At 35.9% G+C, this 20,089-nt stretch overlaps 3 protein-coding genes across 4 annotated transcripts; 2 read left to right on the top strand and 1 right to left on the bottom strand.

Annotated features, from left to right (window-relative positions):
- The first annotated feature begins 3,743 nt into the window (after positions 1–3,743).
- On the top strand, positions 3,744–8,289 carry LOC116012176 (receptor-like cytosolic serine/threonine-protein kinase RBK1). The gene is made up of 8 exons (XM_031251653.1): positions 3,744–3,971; positions 4,049–4,525; positions 6,146–6,403; positions 6,606–6,760; positions 6,884–6,963; positions 7,043–7,178; positions 7,281–7,430; positions 7,869–8,289. Exons 1-8 carry the CDS (start codon positions 3,956–3,958, stop codon positions 8,013–8,015), a joined length of 1,419 nt encoding a protein of 472 aa, XP_031107513.1. The 5' UTR covers positions 3,744–3,955; the 3' UTR covers positions 8,016–8,289.
- Positions 8,290–8,603: 314 nt separating this feature from the next.
- Positions 8,604–9,452, top strand: LOC116014075. The gene has a single exon (XM_031254063.1). It carries the CDS (start codon positions 8,707–8,709, stop codon positions 9,352–9,354), a length of 648 nt encoding a protein of 215 aa, XP_031109923.1. The 5' UTR covers positions 8,604–8,706; the 3' UTR covers positions 9,355–9,452.
- Positions 9,453–13,186: 3,734 nt separating this feature from the next.
- LOC116013824 (AP2-like ethylene-responsive transcription factor AIL6) lies at positions 13,187–18,698 on the bottom strand. Of its 2 annotated transcripts, XR_004097287.1 has the most exons (10): positions 18,221–18,698; positions 17,311–17,872; positions 17,109–17,191; positions 15,507–15,515; positions 15,308–15,396; positions 15,107–15,180; positions 14,962–15,012; positions 14,750–14,826; positions 14,158–14,667; positions 13,187–13,281 (listed from the first exon to the last, which is right to left on the bottom strand). XR_004097287.1 is itself a non-coding variant. In XM_031253762.1 (9 exons), the coding sequence occupies exons 1-9, from the start codon at positions 18,363–18,365 to the stop codon at positions 14,216–14,218; spliced, it is 1,542 nt and encodes a 513-aa protein (XP_031109622.1). In that variant the 5' UTR covers positions 18,366–18,698; the 3' UTR covers positions 13,822–14,215. The 2 variants fall into 2 exon arrangements, 1 of the variants encoding a protein (XP_031109622.1); XM_031253762.1 differs by lacking the exon at positions 13,187–13,281 and having other exon boundaries at positions 13,822–14,667.
- Positions 18,699–20,089: the final 1,391 nt, after the last annotated feature.

Below are 20,089 nucleotides of genomic sequence, written 5' to 3'. Positions count from 1 at the left end.
TTTATGTGGCCTGGGCTTTCAACCTGCAATCTTTGGCACATTAATGTTTGAATTTGTTAGATATAATACTCAAACATGCATAGTCGTCCTAAAATTTTAAAAAATCACTAAATAAACTTCATATGCATTTAATTATATATTGTCCATGTAATATTTTATTTAAAAAAAAAATTGGTCAAACTATATATAGAAATGTAATTGGGCAAGTGGCAACTATTTTTTTTAAGTGCAATTAATTCTTCAGCTCGAACAAGTTTAAATTGTGTAATTAAATGAGTTATTCTCCTTGTAAAATTGCATGTCACCTCTTAAATTAAGAGCTTATGGCCCGCGTGGACAGCTTAGTTGGTCATAGAGGTGGAGTTTAACATCTGTGTTTAGCTAAGTTACCATAATTTATATCCTCTCAGATGCTCTGTTGGGCTGGGGCGTGAAAGTCATTGGATTTGGGATTCAACCTTTTGGAACCATTAAGAGCTTGTTGTTTAATTTCAATATAATCATTCTTTTTGAAGTGAAAATGACAAGAGAAAAAGTCATCCTTCAAAATAATCAGTAGTAGATATTGTTAGGAAATTGGTTTAAGTTTGGGAAGTGGGCTGCTTCAGTCAAAGAATTAATAGCTAACTTCAAGTGAAGAACCTAACTTTTGCATGCGGCAAATAATATTATTAGCCGTCATTATCTTAAATGCACATGTTTAAGTTGTTTTTTCATTAATTTATTGTCAAAAGACTCAAATAGTGAATTAATAAAGAGAGGAAAAATTTAAAATATTCACTCAACTATACACAAAAATGTAATTGATTCATCTAATTTAAAAATACAAATTAAACAAATTAAATTAGTGCAATCAGACCAATTTAACCGGTATTATGGGTAAAATCGCTAACATGATATTTAAGATGTTTGAAATTATTGTAAAAAATAAACTAGGCTAAATTGAACTTTTTTTTCTAAAAAAAATAAATATTTAAAAAAGAAAAAGAAAAAAAAGTATTTCAAAGGACCAATTACTCTTTTTTTGTAGTTGAATGACACAATTGCATTTTCAATTATAGTTTAGTGGTGGGCTATTTTGAATATTTTTCCTAAACGAAAAATGCTAACTCCGTATTATTTTTATTATGTAACATGTATTAAACATTTAAACAATTGAAAAAATGTGAGAATAAATGAGTTGTTTCTTAAAACTAATATCCAATCAACACATAATTACAAATTTATTAAGTAGTTGCCTTAGAAGAGGCGGCCGAGTGAGTGCAACATAATTTTCATAACTAGAAAGTCATAAATAGTGTTTATGAATTTTTCTTGTAAAAAAAAAAAGTAAAATAAAAATAGATGTAATATGCAAGACAAATATATTATATGTGATTATGACATATGTATTGTCAAAAGATTGAATTATATAATGAAATGACAAATGAAAATCATGTCATTCTTTTCATTAAATTAAACACATGAGGAGACTATAAAAAAGGAGCTAGCGAGGTGAGTTTGTTCACTTGTTGTCATTGATGTGATGTCTCACGTCGTGTAATATTCCCTTAAATTGTGGATTAGAGGCTAACCTAATTTGGTCAAACAGAAAATACAATTGATATGATGGAGAAGAAAATAAATATTATTAATTGCAATAGGCATATATAGTAAATTAAATTGTTGACGCGCATGCATGCATGCTTAGGGTGTGTTTGGTTGGGGGATTTAGACATAGGGAATGGGTATGAAAGTGATTGCTAGTATTTGGTTGATAGGTTTTGAAAATGCTACTATGGGTTTGGAATACCCCATTAATGAGAAAATCCATACCCTTATTAAATAAGGGTTTTATTTCACTTCCTTATTTTTTCCCCAACTATTAATAATCATTCTCATTCCACCCAACTACCAAACATGTTAAATAGTTTCACCAAAACTCATTACCCTTACCAAGTATTTGATACCCATTTCGATTCCAATTCCCATTTGCGAACCAAACGCACCCTTAGATTATTCTCAGAAACATGCATAAAGCCAATGCTAATCGTCTCATAAACCAATTACTTCAATAACATTTTTTTGCCAAACACTTTGTGCTTAGATGACACATCAGTGGCTCTCTTTAAGGGAAGATCACAAGATTAAATTCAGGTGGACTTTGAGCTTGCAAACATAATAATATTTGACATATATTTTTGTGCATCGTGCATATAAAATACTAGTATCTACATAAGGAGCTTCTACAACGTGGATTCATACTCCACTCCTCTATTACTTTCTGAACTCCTCTTATGTGTGTGTGTGTGTGTGTGTGTGTGTATATATATATATATATATATATATATATATATATATATATATATTTTTTTTTTTTTTTAATTTAGAGGGGCGAGGAATGTAAGAGTGTAGGCTACAGGAGTACGTGAAAGATCGGAGTGTAGATCATAATGTTTCACTATCACTATCACGATATAAAATGTAAAATAAAAAATAAAAAATAGCAAAATAATTCACACACTCCAAATTCTCTCCCAAATAAATCCTGAATAATTCACACGTTATGGATAAGTTTCAATTCACATTGATGCTCTTAGTTATGGGTCTCTTTCTTAACCAATACACAAAATTTAATGTTCAGTTAATATCCTTAACAAGTGTCCTTTGTTAGCATTAATTCATGAAAGGAAAAGTACATTTGGCTAATGTACCGAGCATTCTTGATTGATACGCTTTACATTTTTGCTTTACCAAAAAATATTAAAAAGAATTATAGAATTTTATCAAATACAAAATATGTACAAGATATCATAACATTTTCTTTAAAGTTTAGTAATGGTAATTCAATAAAAGAGAGAATATATTCATTTCATATTTATTGTATGATTGAGGATGTAGAAGGTATAGTTTAGAGCTATGATGGTAAGTTGTTATTAATTCTTTAACAAATTATGATTTGAGTAAAGTTATAAATTTGTCATTTTTGAGTCCTCCATTTAAATCTCAGTTGTCCTGGCCAATTTCAATCCATTAGCTAGCTTGTGCAATGTTAATTGGCCATGACATCAAGAATCAAAGCGATCTTGCAACATATCATTGGCCCAACGAAAATTAATTTTATCTTTGGAAGACAAATTACTGACAACATCGTCGTCCTTAATTTTTTTTTATTACAATGTAGTATCTGTGCTACTTTCTCAAATTACTGAGCACGAAGAGTCAACAGTTACCTCCACTGAGGCTCGAACCCACTCCCATCATCCATGTGGGGGACCACTGAGGCTCGAATCCACCCATCATCCATGTGAGAGTGTTCACTTCCATCATCATGTGAGAGTGTAAACCGGGACACCCGGTGCCACTAGACCATAAGGTCTTTGGCAAAACACCTTAATTTTAATAAGTTAACTTATTAGGTAGTAAGGTAGTAGCTTTTGAGTTTCAGCATTCTTGGCATAGTAACAGCAACAACAAAAAAATAGCATTCCAATGCCATGAAAGTGGAAAGCTTGGAAAAGGGTACAAAATTAGAAAAAAGGCAGACCAAATCCAGAAACCAGAAACGTTAGTTGGGTTAGTTATTATTCATGTTGTGCGTTAGTTGCGCCAAAATTCACCCTATTCACAATTAAAGGATGGGATTTCATGAAACCCCCATCCCTTTGATTCTGAGGCGTTGATCACACATATTCTCACATTATGGTAATGTACTGGAGCATATAAATTTCCAATCCATCTTCCAATTCAAATCCGGTTTTCTCTCCCTCTCTCTCTCTCTCTTTATCTCTTCAAAAGATAACGACGCTAAAGCTACCTCCTTTCTCTTGCACCTCCCCATCCCTTCTCTGTTTCTCTGTTTTGGTTCGAGAACAGGGAAGGGGGATTTTCCAGGTGCTCAAATGTGAAAAAGTTTTCGCGTATCGCTTTTTAATTTACTCGCGTCTTGGATTCCATTTTCTTTAATCCATTTGCAATGACCATGGATATCGGTAAGCTTTTCATTTTTCTCGTATTTTCACATTTATAGTTTTCGCCTTTGAGAATTATTGTTTGAATTCCTATGCAGATGAAGTGCTTGTCGAAAATCCGGCAAGTGTTGGGCGAGAAGAGAGGGAGGAGGAGGAGGAAGTGGATGAGGATGTAATTTTTGGAGACGATCAAGGGAAGAAAGACGGCGGCGACGGCGAATTCAATGAGCCATCGCCGAGGGGAGTTCTGGAGATTACGAACACGTGCGATTCCGACAATGGCACCGGCGAAAAGCAAATGTCGATGTTGTCTCACGTGGACAGCCTGAGGGAGCAGCTGTTCGACCCGAATTCGGTGCAATGGAAGAGTTTGTTTAGTTCGATTAAGAGGAAATCCGCGAGGAGCATCTCAATCATCCCCTTGTTTGGAGGAGTTGAGATGATCGCAAGGAAGAGTAGGAAGAAGCTGTTGCCAACCAAGTCCGAGGATTGTGGTGATTTTTTGGTTCCCAAGCCTTCTTGGAGGAATTTTAGCTTCCAAGAGCTTACAGAAGCCACTGATAATTTTAGTCCTGGTAATAAGATCTCATCTACCACTCACATTCTACATCATTAAATATTTTTTAAATTGAGTAATATTTTCTTTTTATATGTTTGAGCAGGTTGGGGATTGATAGTAATCCTGCTTTCTCTTTTTTCTGGCAATTTTTATCATATTCATTACATAAAATTCCCTGTTTTAATGTGACTTTGAGATGGATAACCACAGGACTAGAGATCCTAATGAGTTAATATTATACATGAAGAGGGTTGTTGACACTTACCTGATACAATTTTTGTATAATAAGGTTTATATAGCAAGACTGGTCTTTGTATGTGCAACAATTCATGTATGTTAATCTCCACATTTGATTGGAATTGGGTATCTTATGATGATCTTCTTCATAAAGAATTTCAAACTGAGGTGTTATTGTTTTTCCTTTCCAAATGTCAAGATTTTATATGGTTCAACTAGAAGAGTTTTCTTTGTTGATTCAATGCATCTTCTTTTCTTCTTTCCAGGTTTTTTTTTGGTATAGTAGTCTGGTGCTTTCTTTAATGTTAGTATTTCACATGAAAAGCATACACTTTTGCTTATCAAACAGAAACCAAGATAGGGGACATTGTCCGAGTAGTTTGTGCCTTTCTCGGTGAATGCCAGAATAAATTCATTGACTTTTCATTTGGTGGAAAGATCAACTATTCCTAACAAACAGTTAAAAGTGCATGCGCTTTATTACTACTATGTAGTACTTTCTTTAGTACAGCAGAACATTGGCCCATAAAACTTTCTTGGCCATTGAGATTATTAAGCAGCTGTGGGTGGGACCATACTCTTTAGACCCTTTGATCATGTGTAAAGATGAGGAAGTAACGTATGGTCCTGAATAGAGTAGTCCACGAGGAAGCTTTGTAGTAACTGAGCCATTGAAGATGGCAGTCGGTTAACAGGGGACCAACCCCAAACTAGTTTATGTGTATGGTATGTTTTTGGAACATGAAACAATCGTGCATAATGTTAGTCCTGATAAATAGTCTGTCACTGCTGTCATGATTTAGTCTCATGTCTGTGTATTATTGAAGGCTTTTTTTCTTTGGAAGTATTATTAGAAAGTTTGCAGGTCCTGTTTGCTGGTACATGCCCTTCAATAGCTGGATGTTTAAGAGAAAATTGAATACCTTGTGTCCCTGTCCACTTGAAAAAGAAAGACTTAAATTGGGTTCAGAACTATAGGTTTCCACTCACCTGATAGTGTAACCAAATTAAATTTTTCATAATGTTTATGGGCCTTAATATTGTACCTTTGTCCCCTTCAATAATTGAGTTGGAACATCAAAGCATGGTTGTTCCACAGTATAACTTATTCACTGCCACTTTTTGTACATTGATTTACAATGAACTTCAATTATCAATCACCTGTCGTTTTCATTTACTTGGAAAAGTCCACAAACAAGGGTTGCAAAAGTGGTGTTGTTAAATGAATGAGTTGGCATTCCCGCAATTTCACATCAATCTTGTTAATTTCTTACTCTGAATTGAATACTACATTCAACCATATACAGGGCTAAAGTGTTAAAAGGTTAACATCACATTAGCTTGTAGAAATTTTCTAGTTAGAATTAGGATATAATTTACATGCAATGATTTATTGCAGATAAGTTGCTTGGGAAAGGTGGGCATGCAGAAGTGTACATGGGATGCATTGCTGATGGACAAACTGTTGCAGTGAAGAGGATAACAAAAAAAGATAAAAATGATGAGGACAGAGTTGGAGACTTCTTGGCTGAGCTGGGGATCGTTGCTCATATCAATCACCCAAATGCCGCAAAGTTAATTGGTTTCAGTGCTGAAAGTGGTTTGCACCTTGTTCTACAGTATCTCCCTAATGGCAGCCTCGCTACTGTTTTACACGGTGACGATCTTCATCAATTTCACACTTTTTGACGTGTTTTAGTTAAGAATCATATTTTTTCCATGACCCCATGGCTCTTGGAGAAGGAATTTTAAAAACAAAAATGCTCAAATTTTTTAGACCGATATTTGATCTAGGAGCAAAAATGGTGTAATTATATATTGTTTTACTCTTAGACTGAAATTGAGTCTTCCATGTTCAGGTTCACAAGAGAGGTTGGAATGGAAAGCAAGATTCAAAGTGGCTATTGGGGTAGCAGAAGGGTTGCAGTACCTTCATTCTGATTGCCAGAGGCGCATAATCCACAGAGACATCACTGCTTCAAACATTTTGCTTGCAGATGATTTTGAGCCTCAGGTTTTGATTGCACCCTCTCGACGAAGAAACTAAATCATAAATTAGAATTTACTTTTCCTTTTTTATGAGCTTCTCTCTCACTCAGAACACATCAAAGCTCATTTGTGTTTAGTTCTTGTGCAGATATCAGATTTTGGGCTGGCAAAATGGCTTCCAGAAAAATGGGTTAACCATGTAGTTTCCCCAATAGAAGGCACTTTCGGGTAAGGAAAGAGTATCTGAAGCATATCATTCTTCAAGTGTTATTCATTTGCTGTACACTGAAATACCAGTTGTTACCAGATATATGGCTCCAGAATACTTTATGCATGGAATTATCGATGAGAAGACTGATGTGTTTGCCTTTGGGGTTTTGCTGCTGGAGCTTATAACTGGTCGCCGCGCAGTTGATTCATCAAGGCAAAGCCTTGTGATGTGGGTATGTTGCTCATTAAGTTCAAGGCCAGTAGCTTGTGTGTTTGTGTGTGTTTTCAGCATATCTTAGAAAAGTGACCAATTAAACTATATTGAAACTGTACAGGCAAAACCACTTCTGGAGAAAGATGACATTAAAGCAATAGCAGATCCCCGTTTGGGAGATGAATATGATGTGGATGAAATGAAACGTGCCATGAGTGCAGCTGCAACCTGCATTCATCACATACCCAGCAATCGCCCCAGCATGATTAAGGTATGATTGATTACTGTCCCTAAAAGCAAGATGGGAGTTCAAACGGGTAACCCCAACCAAAATAACAAGAGATCCACGCTTGTAGCCACAAGGTCACGAGTTCAAATCCTTGTCCCTTTAGTTTGAGCCGATCGGCTTTGGATAACCTAGGCTGGTTTACTTTCTTGTGGTTCTTTGCCGGCTAGAGTCACAAGGCAGAGTTTACTAACACTCGAAGGGTTGTAGGCTTTCCCTCGTCATTCAAAAAAAAGATGGGAGTTTAGACTCCTTGGTTTGAGCCAGTCAGTCAGCTATGGACAACCTAGGCTCCTTGTTGTCTTTTGCTGACTCAGCTAGGATCACAAGACAGGGTTTATCCCCTGCATACTCTCAGGTAGTGACTACGGAAATTAGAATTCAAACTACAGACATATGATAGTGAATTGGTTAAATGTGCAGGTTAGTCGAAAGCTGAAAGGGGAGAAAGAAGAGATTCCAAGGGCTGGGAGTGCAGTGTTCCCGGAATCTGTATGCATGGATGACTACAACACCTCCACAACTTATCTCCGAGATCTCGATCGCCATATGCAGCTTGTTATGGAATGATGTTTAAACGCCGTTGCTCCCAGTTTTTTTTTTTTTAGCTCCTTCTCCTGCCTGTGTTGTACATATGATATGATGCTTCAATATGTGATTGATTGTATGTGAGAATGTTGTAGCAGCTTAGCTAAGCTAAGCTCAAAAAGCTTTGGGTTTTTGTCTCTGTATGTAATATGTTGTTCTGTGTATTTCATTTCTGCTGTTGCTTCCCAATCTTACATTGGCGGATCAGCAGCATAATTATGATGCAGTTGAACACACATCTTGTACTGCATTTCAATTTTATGCTTTGGTACTTCCAATATTTTTATTTTAAAAAAAAAATCAAGAAAAAATATTAAAAATAAAATGTTTTATCATCTCTTTAAAATATTAGAATGAGACGTCGAACAGTTCATTTAATTCTTGAATAGTAAATTTTAGACAAAGTTACAAGTTTGAGCTCTAGCAGTCTAGCCGTTGCACTGTGAGAATTTCATCATTTTGTGGTGTGGACTTTTTGCGAGCACCAACACTGATAGATTGTGAACAATGTTACAAGACCTTCGAGCCCTAATAGTAGCAATATAAAAGTTTCAATCACTTTTGTGTGTACTTCTTGTGGGCACTTAACATTGGACTTCCATAATAGCAATGAAACATGTCACTTATATTGAAGTTGTAAAGGCTGTTTGTCACTTTCCAGTTTCCATTAGATATGGCGACGGAGATGCTAATTCAATTAGGGATTCTGGTGTTCACACTGGGAATATTCTACTCCATTTACAATCTTCCGAAACGAGCTTTTACCCGAATCCGATTCAAAGACCGATCGGACAATCAAGCTCACCAGCATTTCATTCAGGGGGCGCAATTACTATCACGAGCCCGATCCACGCGGAGCAAGTCCACCTCCTTGAAGTTCGCCAAGGCGGCCGGCGGCGAGGCCGATAAGGCGCTGGCACTCGATCCCAGGGATCCGGCGGCCCTAATTCTCAAGGCACTTGTGTTGGACCTTATGGGCCACAAGACCGCGGCGCTGAAATCGCTGGATTCCGCGCTGTCTCCGCCGGGCGTGAAGGAGCTGTCGGAGAGGGAAAGAGGGGACGCTTTGTTCAAGCGGGCGGAGTTGCAGGTGGCGCTTAATCGGAGGAGAAGAGTGGCCTCTGCGGTGGCGGACCTGGAGCAGGCCGTGAAGCTCAGCCCGGATAATGCCAACGCCTATTGCCTATTGGGCCGCTGTTACGAGATAGAGGGCCTCAAGGAAGAAGCTCGGAGGTCCCTTCAACACGCACTCAAGATCGAACCTGACTTGGCTTCGGCCCGTGAGGGGATGGCTCGTTTAGGCCCAAACTGTATTGTTTAGCACAGATTTTGAAATATTCTAGCCCGTTGGGTTCTCTCTCTCTCTTTTCTTTTCTTAAATCTTTTTAGTATTTCTATTTGAATATTTTTCATGAAAAATCTCTCTTTTCTTTTCTTAAATCTTTTTAGTATTTCTATTTGAATATTTTTCATGAAAAATTTGCACGTGTTGTGTTTTTTTTTTTCTTTTATGTTTTAATCATGGTTAAAAAATGGTTAGGTACTTCTCAGGCGTTTGGGGAGCGCCTAGAATGCCTAGGCGATGATTAATCGAGCGTCTGTGTATTTTTTAAAATTTATTTAAACATTTTTAATTTTTTAAAGACTAATAATTATAAACTATATAATACTTTAATAGTTAATACTAAAATATTAAATATCAACCTAAAAAATATTTAGAATTTGTACAATTTAGAGTTACTTTGCTCAAAACGATCTTGTGTTGAGTGAAATAACCCATAAAAAAAACAATGACTAATCGGCCGACTAGGCGAACTACTCGGTGCTTAGGAGGTCTAGTTGGCGCCTAGGAGGCCTAGGCAGTCAGCGCCTAAGCGGCCTAGTTAACCGCCTAGCCGGCCAACTGCGTAGACTACCATTTAAGGTGATACGCTAGGCGGCTGCCTGGCAGCGATTAAGAAAAAAAATCATGCTGCATCTAAATCTAGGATTTCGTATTCTCGTATCATAAGAGTTAAGAGCAGGGCATTCGATTTCTCAGTTCTATATTAACTCTAAATAATAAATCGTATAAATCAATAGAAAAAATGTAGACTCAGATTATTGCAACATTTTTTTATTTGTTTGTGATACAAAAAAACTTTTCAAATTCCCGGTAGAAAGGGATTTTCCTAACAAAAAAGCTTTTAATACTGTCCAAAAGCTCTTTCTTTTCCAAGTATTTTTAAGAATGCGCGGACAAATGTTGGCATATTCCTCCGAAGAAAGGCTTATATGTATATTTTATTCTTCGTCGAAAGACCTTCGGACTCAAATGGTGTTTGGCATGATCTTTAAGCGAATCAATGTCTTGAACACTCTACTAAAGGGCCTCCGCAATTTTCAAAGAAAGACTTTTATATATATGTATGTATAGTTTATTCTTTGTCAAATGGTCTCCGCATTTAAATGGTGCTTGGCATGATCTTTAAAGGTTGAATCAATATGCTCGGCATAATCTTTAAGGGGATCTTTATGCGGGGATGTTATAAGGGTTTTATTTCACGATTATTGTGATCATTGAATAAGTTTTAAAGTTTTCTAGAATGCTTCCGACATGCTTTCTCTATAAATGAGAGTGTTCCTAGCAAGATAGGAAAAAATTTTATATGTTCAAATTTTTTTGATTTTTTTTTTGAGTTTTATCAACTCTATTACAAAGGTGAAGATGGAAAAATGGGAGCCTCCAAGATATTCACTAGAGTCTTTCGTTGTTTTTAAATAAATAAATAATTCACTAGATCAAGAGGTTGGTTCAAGTCAAATCATGAAACCCATAGAGAATTAAATTTGTTATAATTTATTTAGAATCTAAGTTTATAGAAAGGAGAAAATGAGAAGGAAAAAAAAAAGGCGTTGGCATGCAACACATCTTAAGACATTTACTAGAGTTTAAAGAGGGCCGAGGACCTTGTCTGCTAATATGTATTTACTAGCTCAAGAGGTTGGTGTAGATCTTGGAATCTATTTGATTTTTTAAAATCCATTTGGATTCCAAGTGTGTATAAAAGTGTAGATGACAATGAAAGAAGGGAAGAGATAGGGTGGGGGAAGGGGAGGGGAGGAGTAGGCAAGTACGCAATACATTTTAAGGTATTCGCTACATCTAAAGAAATTCTTGTATAATATTTTTTTTTGTCACTTTATCAAGAGTTTAGACCAAACCTCGAAACTCACTTGGAAAATTTAATTTATTTAAAATATTTGGAGTTCAAGTTTATATAAAGTAGAAGATGATAAAGAAAAAAGGGGAGCTAACATGCAACACATCCCATTAATATTCTATTCATTAGAGTTTAAAGCTGCCATTATCCTCTAATTTTTACTCACTAGCTTAAGAGGTTGGCATAGACCTTGAAACTCACTTGGAGAATTATATTCCGTATTTGTTTAAACTTATTTGGATCCCAAGTCTATATACAAGAGAAGAAGATAAGGAAAAACGGGATCTAGCAAGTAAGCAACACATTCCAAAGTCCTTTTTTTTTTTGTTCACTAGATCACAAGGTTGAATTGGTTCATACCTTGAAACTCATTCAAAGAAGTATATTTGTTTAAATCTATTTGGAATCCAAGTCTATACAAAGAAGAAAATGACAAGGAAAAAAATAAAGTGTTGGCAAGGAACACATCCGAAGAGTACTAGCAAACAACGTAACACATCGCAAGACATTCACTAGAGTTTAAAGATGGCATTGTCCTCTAATTTGTACTCACTAGTTCAGGAGGTTGGAACACACTTCGAGAATTAACTTTATTTTTTAAAAATTTTATTTGGAGCCTAAGTCTATATTAAATAGAAAATTACGATGAAAGAAGGGGGAGGGAGGGGGAGGGGGCTTTCATGTAGCCATGTAGGCAACACATTCCAAGGTATTAACTACATCTAAAAGATGTCTGGTCTTTATCTGTTGATTTTTTTCTTATTATGTCAGGCGAAAGGCCTAGACATTGAAACTCACTTGAAAAATTAAATTTATTTAAATCTATTTAGAGTCCAAGTCTATAAGAAGGAGATGACAAAAAAAAAACAGAGAGTTGACAAGAAATACATCCAATGCATTCACTCGAGTTTAAAGGTGAGCTTAAGAGGTTGGCGGAGATCTTGTAACCCATTTGAAGAATTATATTTGTTTAAACCTATTTGGAGGAAAGTAATATGTGTACTATCAATTTTTATTCCGAACTTTGTTTGCCATATAGTAAACATGACGGAGTAAAATTTAAAAAAAAATATATATAGTAAAACTTCTATTTGGATCGAAACCTATATAGAGGAGAAGATGACATGGAAAAAGGGGAACTAGCAAGTAAGCAACACATTCCAATGTAATCACTAGGGCAAAAAGCTCTTGTCCTTTGATATTTTTTTCCACTAGATCCAGAGGTTGTTTAAATCTTGAAACTCAATTGGAGAATTAAATTTATTTGAAACCAATTTATTTAAAAGAGAAAATGACAATGCAAGCAACAGATCTCAAAGGCATTCACTAGATTTTAAAATTGTCCTTGTTTTGTTATTTTTACTCACATCCACTAGATTTTAAAATTACCCTTGTTTCGTAATTTTTACTCACTAGCTCAAAAGGCCGGCGCAGACCTTAGAACCCAATTAGAGAATTAAATATATTTAAATCTATTTGGAATCGAAATCTATATAAATGAAAAGTGGACAAGAAAAAAGGGGAGCTAACAAGTAGGCAACACATTCCAAGATATCAATTAGAGACTAAAGATGCTTGTTCTTTGTTTTTTGTTTTTTTTTTTTGTTTTTTTGTTTAGATCAATAGATTGATTCAGATCTTAAACTTAGAGAATTAAATTTATTTGAAATTCAAGTTTATATAAAGGAAAAAATGACGACGAAAAAAAGAAAATGATATTGGCTGATAATACATCTCAAGTCATTCACAAGATTTTAAAGGTGCCCTTGACCCGCAATTTTTACTCCCTAGTTCAAGAGGTTAGCGACTTAGCGTAGACCTTAGAATCCAATTAAAGAATTAATTAAATATAAAACCTATTTCTTTATATAAAGGAGGAGATGACAAGTAAATAAAGAAAGCTAGCGAGTAGATAATACATTCCAACGTATTCATTAGAGTCTAAAGATGCCCTTATCTTCTTTTTTTTTTTTCCTCTCTAGTTGTAGCAAATGAGCAGTCCTATAGCATGCCTATTTTCTTCTCCTCCTTTTGCTCTTCATTTTCTTCATCAAGAAAATGCCATATTAATAGCTTCCAAGAAGCTTAACCTCGTACATAATAATACAACAAAAACAATGTAACCTTTTAATGTGCCACTATTTTTTTTAACTATAATTGTTCCCTTCAAAATTTCACATAGAAAAATCTTGTGTTTTTATTTATTACCGAGTTACTTAATCTAAACAAGAATCTTGTTCCTACATCCTACTTAAACGTTACTACTCTTTACATATTGATAAACTCATTGTTTATTAAGTTACTTGACCTAAGCAAGTGCTTAATCCTTGCACCTGGGGATAAAAACCTAACAATGGTAATCTCACTAATCTTATTAGTACCTCATTATATTTGTATTGAGATAAAAAAATCACTTAGATGGTACTTTCTTTTTAAAGCAAAAATTAAAGCTAAGCTATATATAAATACTAATATCATTCAGTAGACAATAAGGGGGGCAAAACACAAAGCAATGCAACAGGAGGATAAGCAAGAGCCAAGAGATGAGAAGTTATATAAACTTTGGAAATTCGATAAAAGGGAGCATATAACCGATGAGGGGAGCATCTCCAAAAGATGGGAAACGGGGCAACATACAAAAATTTTCCACAGTGAGATCTCCCCTCAGTACTTGTAAAAGTTATCCATATCTACTACAGTACATTACAAAGACTCCATCTTCTAAGAGAGCCTTCTTATATATATATATATATCATATCATATCCTTGAATTCTTAATTATAGCATCGTTGTTTTCGATCAGCCTGCCTTGGTTAAGTGCTGCGCTAGTGCTTAACGGGGTGGGTCAGATGTCAGCTTGCTTCAAGTAATGCAAAAAATAACAGCTAAAGGTTGTCAATATTAATTAGACAAACATGTTACCAGGGAATTTATGTCTAGCTAGCTATCCTCCGATCCTGCAGCTATCTTCCTCGTCATGTTAATAGGATTGAGGCCAAATGAAGAACCCGGCAGACGATGGCGGCTGCTGCAATGGCGCCATAGCGTTTGCGAGGCTCGATGTTGCACCTGATGAATCGGGACCAACATTGGCGGGATGAAGGGGGTGGAAAAGATGGGTGTGATGGTAAAACGGAGTTGTTGCGTCAAATGGAATGCCACAGGGAATAGCAGAAACTGGCTGGATCGAGCCAAAGTTGATGTTACTGCTGCTGCTATTGTTGTTGCCCCCGCATTGCTCGTGCTGGGAAGATGTTTTCTGGTCGGATTCGAGGGAAAGCTTTAGGCGCTTTGCTGCCCCACCTATCGGGAGTGAACTGTTCATTATGGCCTCAACGTCGTATCGGCTCATTTCGAAGTTCGTCACTGCGTTCACTCCCCTGAACTTTATTGCTGCTATGTCATACGCTTCTGCTGCTTCCTCCTCCGTAGCTGCCACCATGGCATCACGCTATTAAATTAGCAATTGCCCCAAAAAAAACTGCCATTATCATCTTAAGTCGACTTCACTTACCAAACGTTCCAAGGTACAGATCTTTGTTCCCAGCTACACGACCAATTCTTGCTTGCCAACGTCCTTGTTGATGATGCCTGCAAAAATTACAGCCCTCGGGTATAACACAGATCGAGTAGCATATATATATATATATATATATACCCCACTATCCAATTAATTTCAGGGAAGGAATATGGTATGAAATAGAATGTTCTTCAATTCAATCAAACCTTGTCACACCACGATAAATAGAAGCTCCTCGTGAAAAACCGCTACTTTTCCTGGTACACACAATAATGAAATATGCATCGATCAGACATCATATTCTGTCACTGCAGAAACCCCAAAATAACGAGATTGGCTAAGTAGACAAACCTCCTTAACGAGGCAATGAATTCTTGCTTAGACATATGCTTCATATCCTCCAGCTCTTTGCTATAATTCGTAACCTGATGGATAAGAATTCCAACAGCCTCGAGTGAGTGCTATTTTAGATTATGTCGATTATCGGGCAGAGCTAGGGAAGACGTTCCAATTAAAAAGGCATAAAACTAGAGGGATTATATATATCTTTACAGGAAAATTGGTGGTGGCAGTGGGTCCCCAGTACTTGAGAGCTGCCAAATCATATGCTCGTGCTGCCTTATCTTCCTTATCATACCCACCTACATATTTCACAGTCCCACATTAAATAATCCTAAAATACTCTACTACATGGAACTTATGAATCACATGTGAAAGAAAAATAGTATTTTCCATGAGTTCAGAAACTTACCCAAATACACTTCATTCGAAAGTTTGAATAGCAGCGAAAAACCACCATTGCGTTTCATGCAAAAGGGTAAACAGTTAGTGTATGGAAATCGACACTCGAAATATACTCCTCAGAACTTAGAAGACCAAATGGGGAAACAAAATTGGAATGGCTAATGATTTCGTGCATACAATCTCTTTATATATCTGCCCGCCCATCTTGATAAGTAGAGAATATGTTCGTCGTTACAATTAACTTTGAAAAACTATTGGATGTTTGCTTACTCCCATGTCTACCCAAAAATAGAAAGGGTGGTCGGGATATTTTGGTTATATTAACCGAGTTGATATAACCAAAAAGACGAAAAAAAGTGACATGTAACAAAAAAATGTCATATTTCCTTTTTTGGCAAAAGTGACACCAAAGTTTTTCCCTAATTATTTTATACCAAGTAAACAGGCAAATTAGTTGTCAAAAGCTGAGGTGTGAAGCAACTTTTGAGCTGTAATATATACAAGTTGTGGTATAAATTTTGACAACCAGATCAGAACATCATAAGATGACAATAAATGTAGGCATGTTTTTTCCCACTTTCATTTCCATTCTTGGAAACACACTAACCAGAGTTCACATTCACTACATCATAAAATTTGAATTGAAAAATTATAACTGCTAGTGTGTGTGAAATCCCACATAAAATTGTGGGCACATTACTTAAACCCCAGTGGGGATGAAAAGAATCTAGTCAAACTCAATGATTCCGGCCCCCCAGATCAGAAGGCTGAAAGCAAAAAGGCATAACCTCAAACTAAAGTGTACTATAATAAGGCATAATCTCGTGTTAAAACAATCACTATTAAAACAATCTGGCCAGCACTTTGCCCTTTAATTGGGCTGGTCCGGTACAAACGGGAATTAGTCTATATATGATACGAGTTTATAAGGTGACTCCTACCGACAGGGCCTGCCCAGAACAACTCGTGGTCTCTATCCAAAAAACAAAAGTTGTGAACAGGCTAATGAAATTCTGGGACAGATGTGAAACCATTACATTAAATATGTTTCACTTTCCAGGATGTTAAAGGATGAGAATGAGAGATGGGAGACAGGAAATTTGCAGAGCAAAACAAAACTGAAAACTCCATACCCCAAAAACATGAGCAGAATGGCGGCCCATCCGATCAAATCAGTTGATAGAAATAGAGAGAAAAAAAAAAAGATGGCAGAAGCACAGTGAATAGAGTAGAGTAGAGTAGGCTCAGCAAAAGCTATGTTGATTAGCTAAAGAGTACAAATTGTACATCCATATATACCATCAATCAGCAGAAAAGGAGGCCTGATTTGAAAGCAAGAAAAAATTAAAAAATAATAATTACTTTTTTTTTTCCTGAAAACACATTTTATTATATCTGAAATGAATAGAGCCCTCCTTTACCCCACCATTAATGTCCTCCATTGCATGCAACTTTCTTGTCAGGCGTACAGTCACGTAAGGGATATTTATAATAAATTCTTGAAATCATTTCAACCAAATCTAATAAACTCTAAATAAAGGGAATCATATATAAAACACAAGAAAAAAAAATTAAATTTTTGAAATAAAAAAAGGAGAGAGAGTACTACCTTGACGCCCTTTTCTTGCTTGGCCCTCTCTTCTACAGCTGTTATCCCATAGATGCGCTTCATATCTTCCTGTCCACCTGTGTCTATATATCAAGAACCAAAAAAAAAAAAAAATAGTTCAAGAATCTATAGATTGTTCAAGACCCAAATGGATAAAATGATTAGATTTCAGGAAAAGGGAAAACTTTGATTCTAAAAGTACCTAGTTACGCCTCTGTAAATAGAAGTTCTTTGCCCAAATGTATCAGAAATTTTCTTGGAACTCTCCGAATCAGCAGAAACAATGGCCTTTTCCGAGTTGTGGGTATTCACAGCAAGGGAGAGAGAGCCGGTGGGGCAGTGAGAGTAGGCCAACTCGTGTCCCGACTCAATGCACTGACTCGTTGTGAACTCACCAGCCATGACCTGAGTTCTGGCCATGGAGGCCGAGTCATCAACCTCCGAGCCCGAGTTAGTTGAAAAGGCCTGAAACCCAGCAACGGCCCTGAAATCCTGGTGCTCATTAAAGTACGCCGCCGCAGAACCGCCCTGATCATAGAGGTGAGTCAAGGACGAGTCTTGAGTCTCCGTTTGGCTATCGGAATATCTCACTAAGGTATCCCCTCCCAGAAAATCCTCCAGCTTCGGCGGCAGCGGCGGCGCAGCCGCCGCCGCAGGGATTTGCGACTCCATCAATCCCTGGAAAATAAAAGACTCTCCTCCGTTTTCATTCTCGTGATTCTCAGCTTCTGAATACATCACTTCCACTTTCTGGTTTGCCCAACCTAAACAAACCATATATAAACAGAAGAAAGCTCAGATTGAGGAATGGATCGGATTAGAAATCCCCAAAAAAAAATTATTTTATTTTAAACAGATTCATATAATAATTAGCTAAGCAAAGTTATGGAGGGCGCAAATGCCACACACGGTTGCATTCATCTTGTCCTTTTCCTACTTTTTTCTTGCTCGCCAACAAAACGGAAACTTTCTGCGGCGAACCAACTTTTTGACTGAGATTTAACCATTTTTCACATAAAACAGAATGCACACATCATCTATATTTCTATACATACATATGCATAGACAGATAGATACAGATAGAGAGAGAAATAGAGAGAGATTTGCAGTACCATTGGCGTAGAAGTTATCAGAAAAGTAATAATGCTGAGAATCGGTAGAGGAAGAGCCATCGAAGGAAGTATTAAGCTCGACGGTGGACTGATGATGAAACTGTGGAGACAACGAGAATGACAGCCAGTTGTTTTCGGGAGCCATTTTTTTTTCCTTGTAAATCCAAACTCCAATGTAAAGAGAAACAGACAAACAAAAAACGAAGACGACCCAAAAAACCTCTGTGCACTTGTTTATCAACCCAATTACTGTTCAACCAGTAGCAAAAGAGTTATCCCATTTTCAGACCCAACACAACAGATTGGAGAGATATCCAAGATTTGCTAAAACTTCACCCTTTTTTACTCAGACTTTTTCAAAAAAAATTATCCAGAAGAAGGTTGATTGAAAGTGGTTTCCAGAGATGAAAAGAATCTAGCAAAGAAGAGGGTATATGTAAAAGAGAGAGAAAGAGAAGAGGAGAGAGAGAGAATGGGAGAGATGCAGGCAGCAGGTGGAGGAATATAATGGGAGAAAAGAGCGGTTTCATCTGCCATTCGGCGTAGAAGTAGAGAGGCAGATACATATATACTCTCCATAATCCGTGACACGTAAAATCCGAATAAAATGTGTTCAAACACTAGATTACCTTTATACACTTAAATGCTATGTAAGATATTTTCATTGTGAATTTAGATTTATGTAATAATCATAATAATTTATAATCTAATTACAACAATTAAATGTTAAAACAAATATTTAAAGCATTGATATTAATTGTGTAAAATGCCGACTAATCACGTGCGACTTCCGTGACCTTCACGTGATTTTTTTTATTGGTAGTCCATAATTTGTGAGGTAAAATTTGATTAAATTGTATTTAGTACTGGATTATCTTTTTACATTTGAATGTTATGTAAAATATTTTCATAATAATTTTTTGTGAATTCTCTTTTGAAGTTAATGACAATTTATTGCAATAATTTATATTGTAGTTTTGCATTTAAAATATTTTTTTTGTAAAATTCATGATTTGACTTTTTTGCATACTCCGTATTATTTCTGTTATTTAATTTAGATTTATGTAATTTGTTTATCTTTATTTTATTCCTCATATGTAAAAAAAAATTAAATATTAATTTAGATTTATGTAATAATCATATTAATTTATAATTTAACTACAACAACTAAATTTTAAAAATTAATTAAAACATTAATAATATTGCATTAAGTTCACAACAACCACGTGCAACGTCCGTGAACTTCACGTGTTTTTGGGCCAATCATTTAATTTTTAATTAAAACACAATTTGAAGTAGCGTTTTTCTTCATAAGCCAAAATTATCCCTCTTCTCCCTCATGGATGCACCTTTGAAGTTTTCCCAAAACTCAAAGCATGCGATCAACGAAAAGTAGTGAAAAAAATAGAGAATAGTCAAAATACTACAAGCCCAATTCAAGAAACAAGTAAACCCAAAAAGGAAGTCATTTCGTCCTCAAAACTTAGAACACACAACAAACCTAGATTTTTTAATTCACTAATAAAATCAAAACAACAACGGAAAAAGACAACATACCTTAGTCAATAAATGAGTTAACCCACGCCGTCGTTGTCTTTATCACAATCTCGGTAGAGGAAACTATTAGGTAGGGATTTGGGCTTGTGGGTAAGTGGGTTTGACACGAGTTTTGGATTGTGCGCTTAATAATAATAATAATAATAATAATAATATTTATTATTATTATTATTATTATTATACAAAATACAGGTTGTGGGTTTAGGCATTTATTAAGAGAAAATTATCAAAATGGTTCCTTAACTATATTGATTTGATTGATTTGGTCATGGCGTTTCAAAATTGTTTAATTAGGTCCTTCAATTTTTAAAC

The sequence above is a fragment of the Ipomoea triloba genome, chromosome 3 (genome assembly GCF_003576645.1).
Source record: "Ipomoea triloba cultivar NCNSP0323 chromosome 3, ASM357664v1".
NCBI classification, from domain to species: domain Eukaryota; kingdom Viridiplantae; phylum Streptophyta; class Magnoliopsida; order Solanales; family Convolvulaceae; genus Ipomoea; species Ipomoea triloba.
This window is presented reverse-complemented; position numbering and strand designations above follow the sequence as displayed.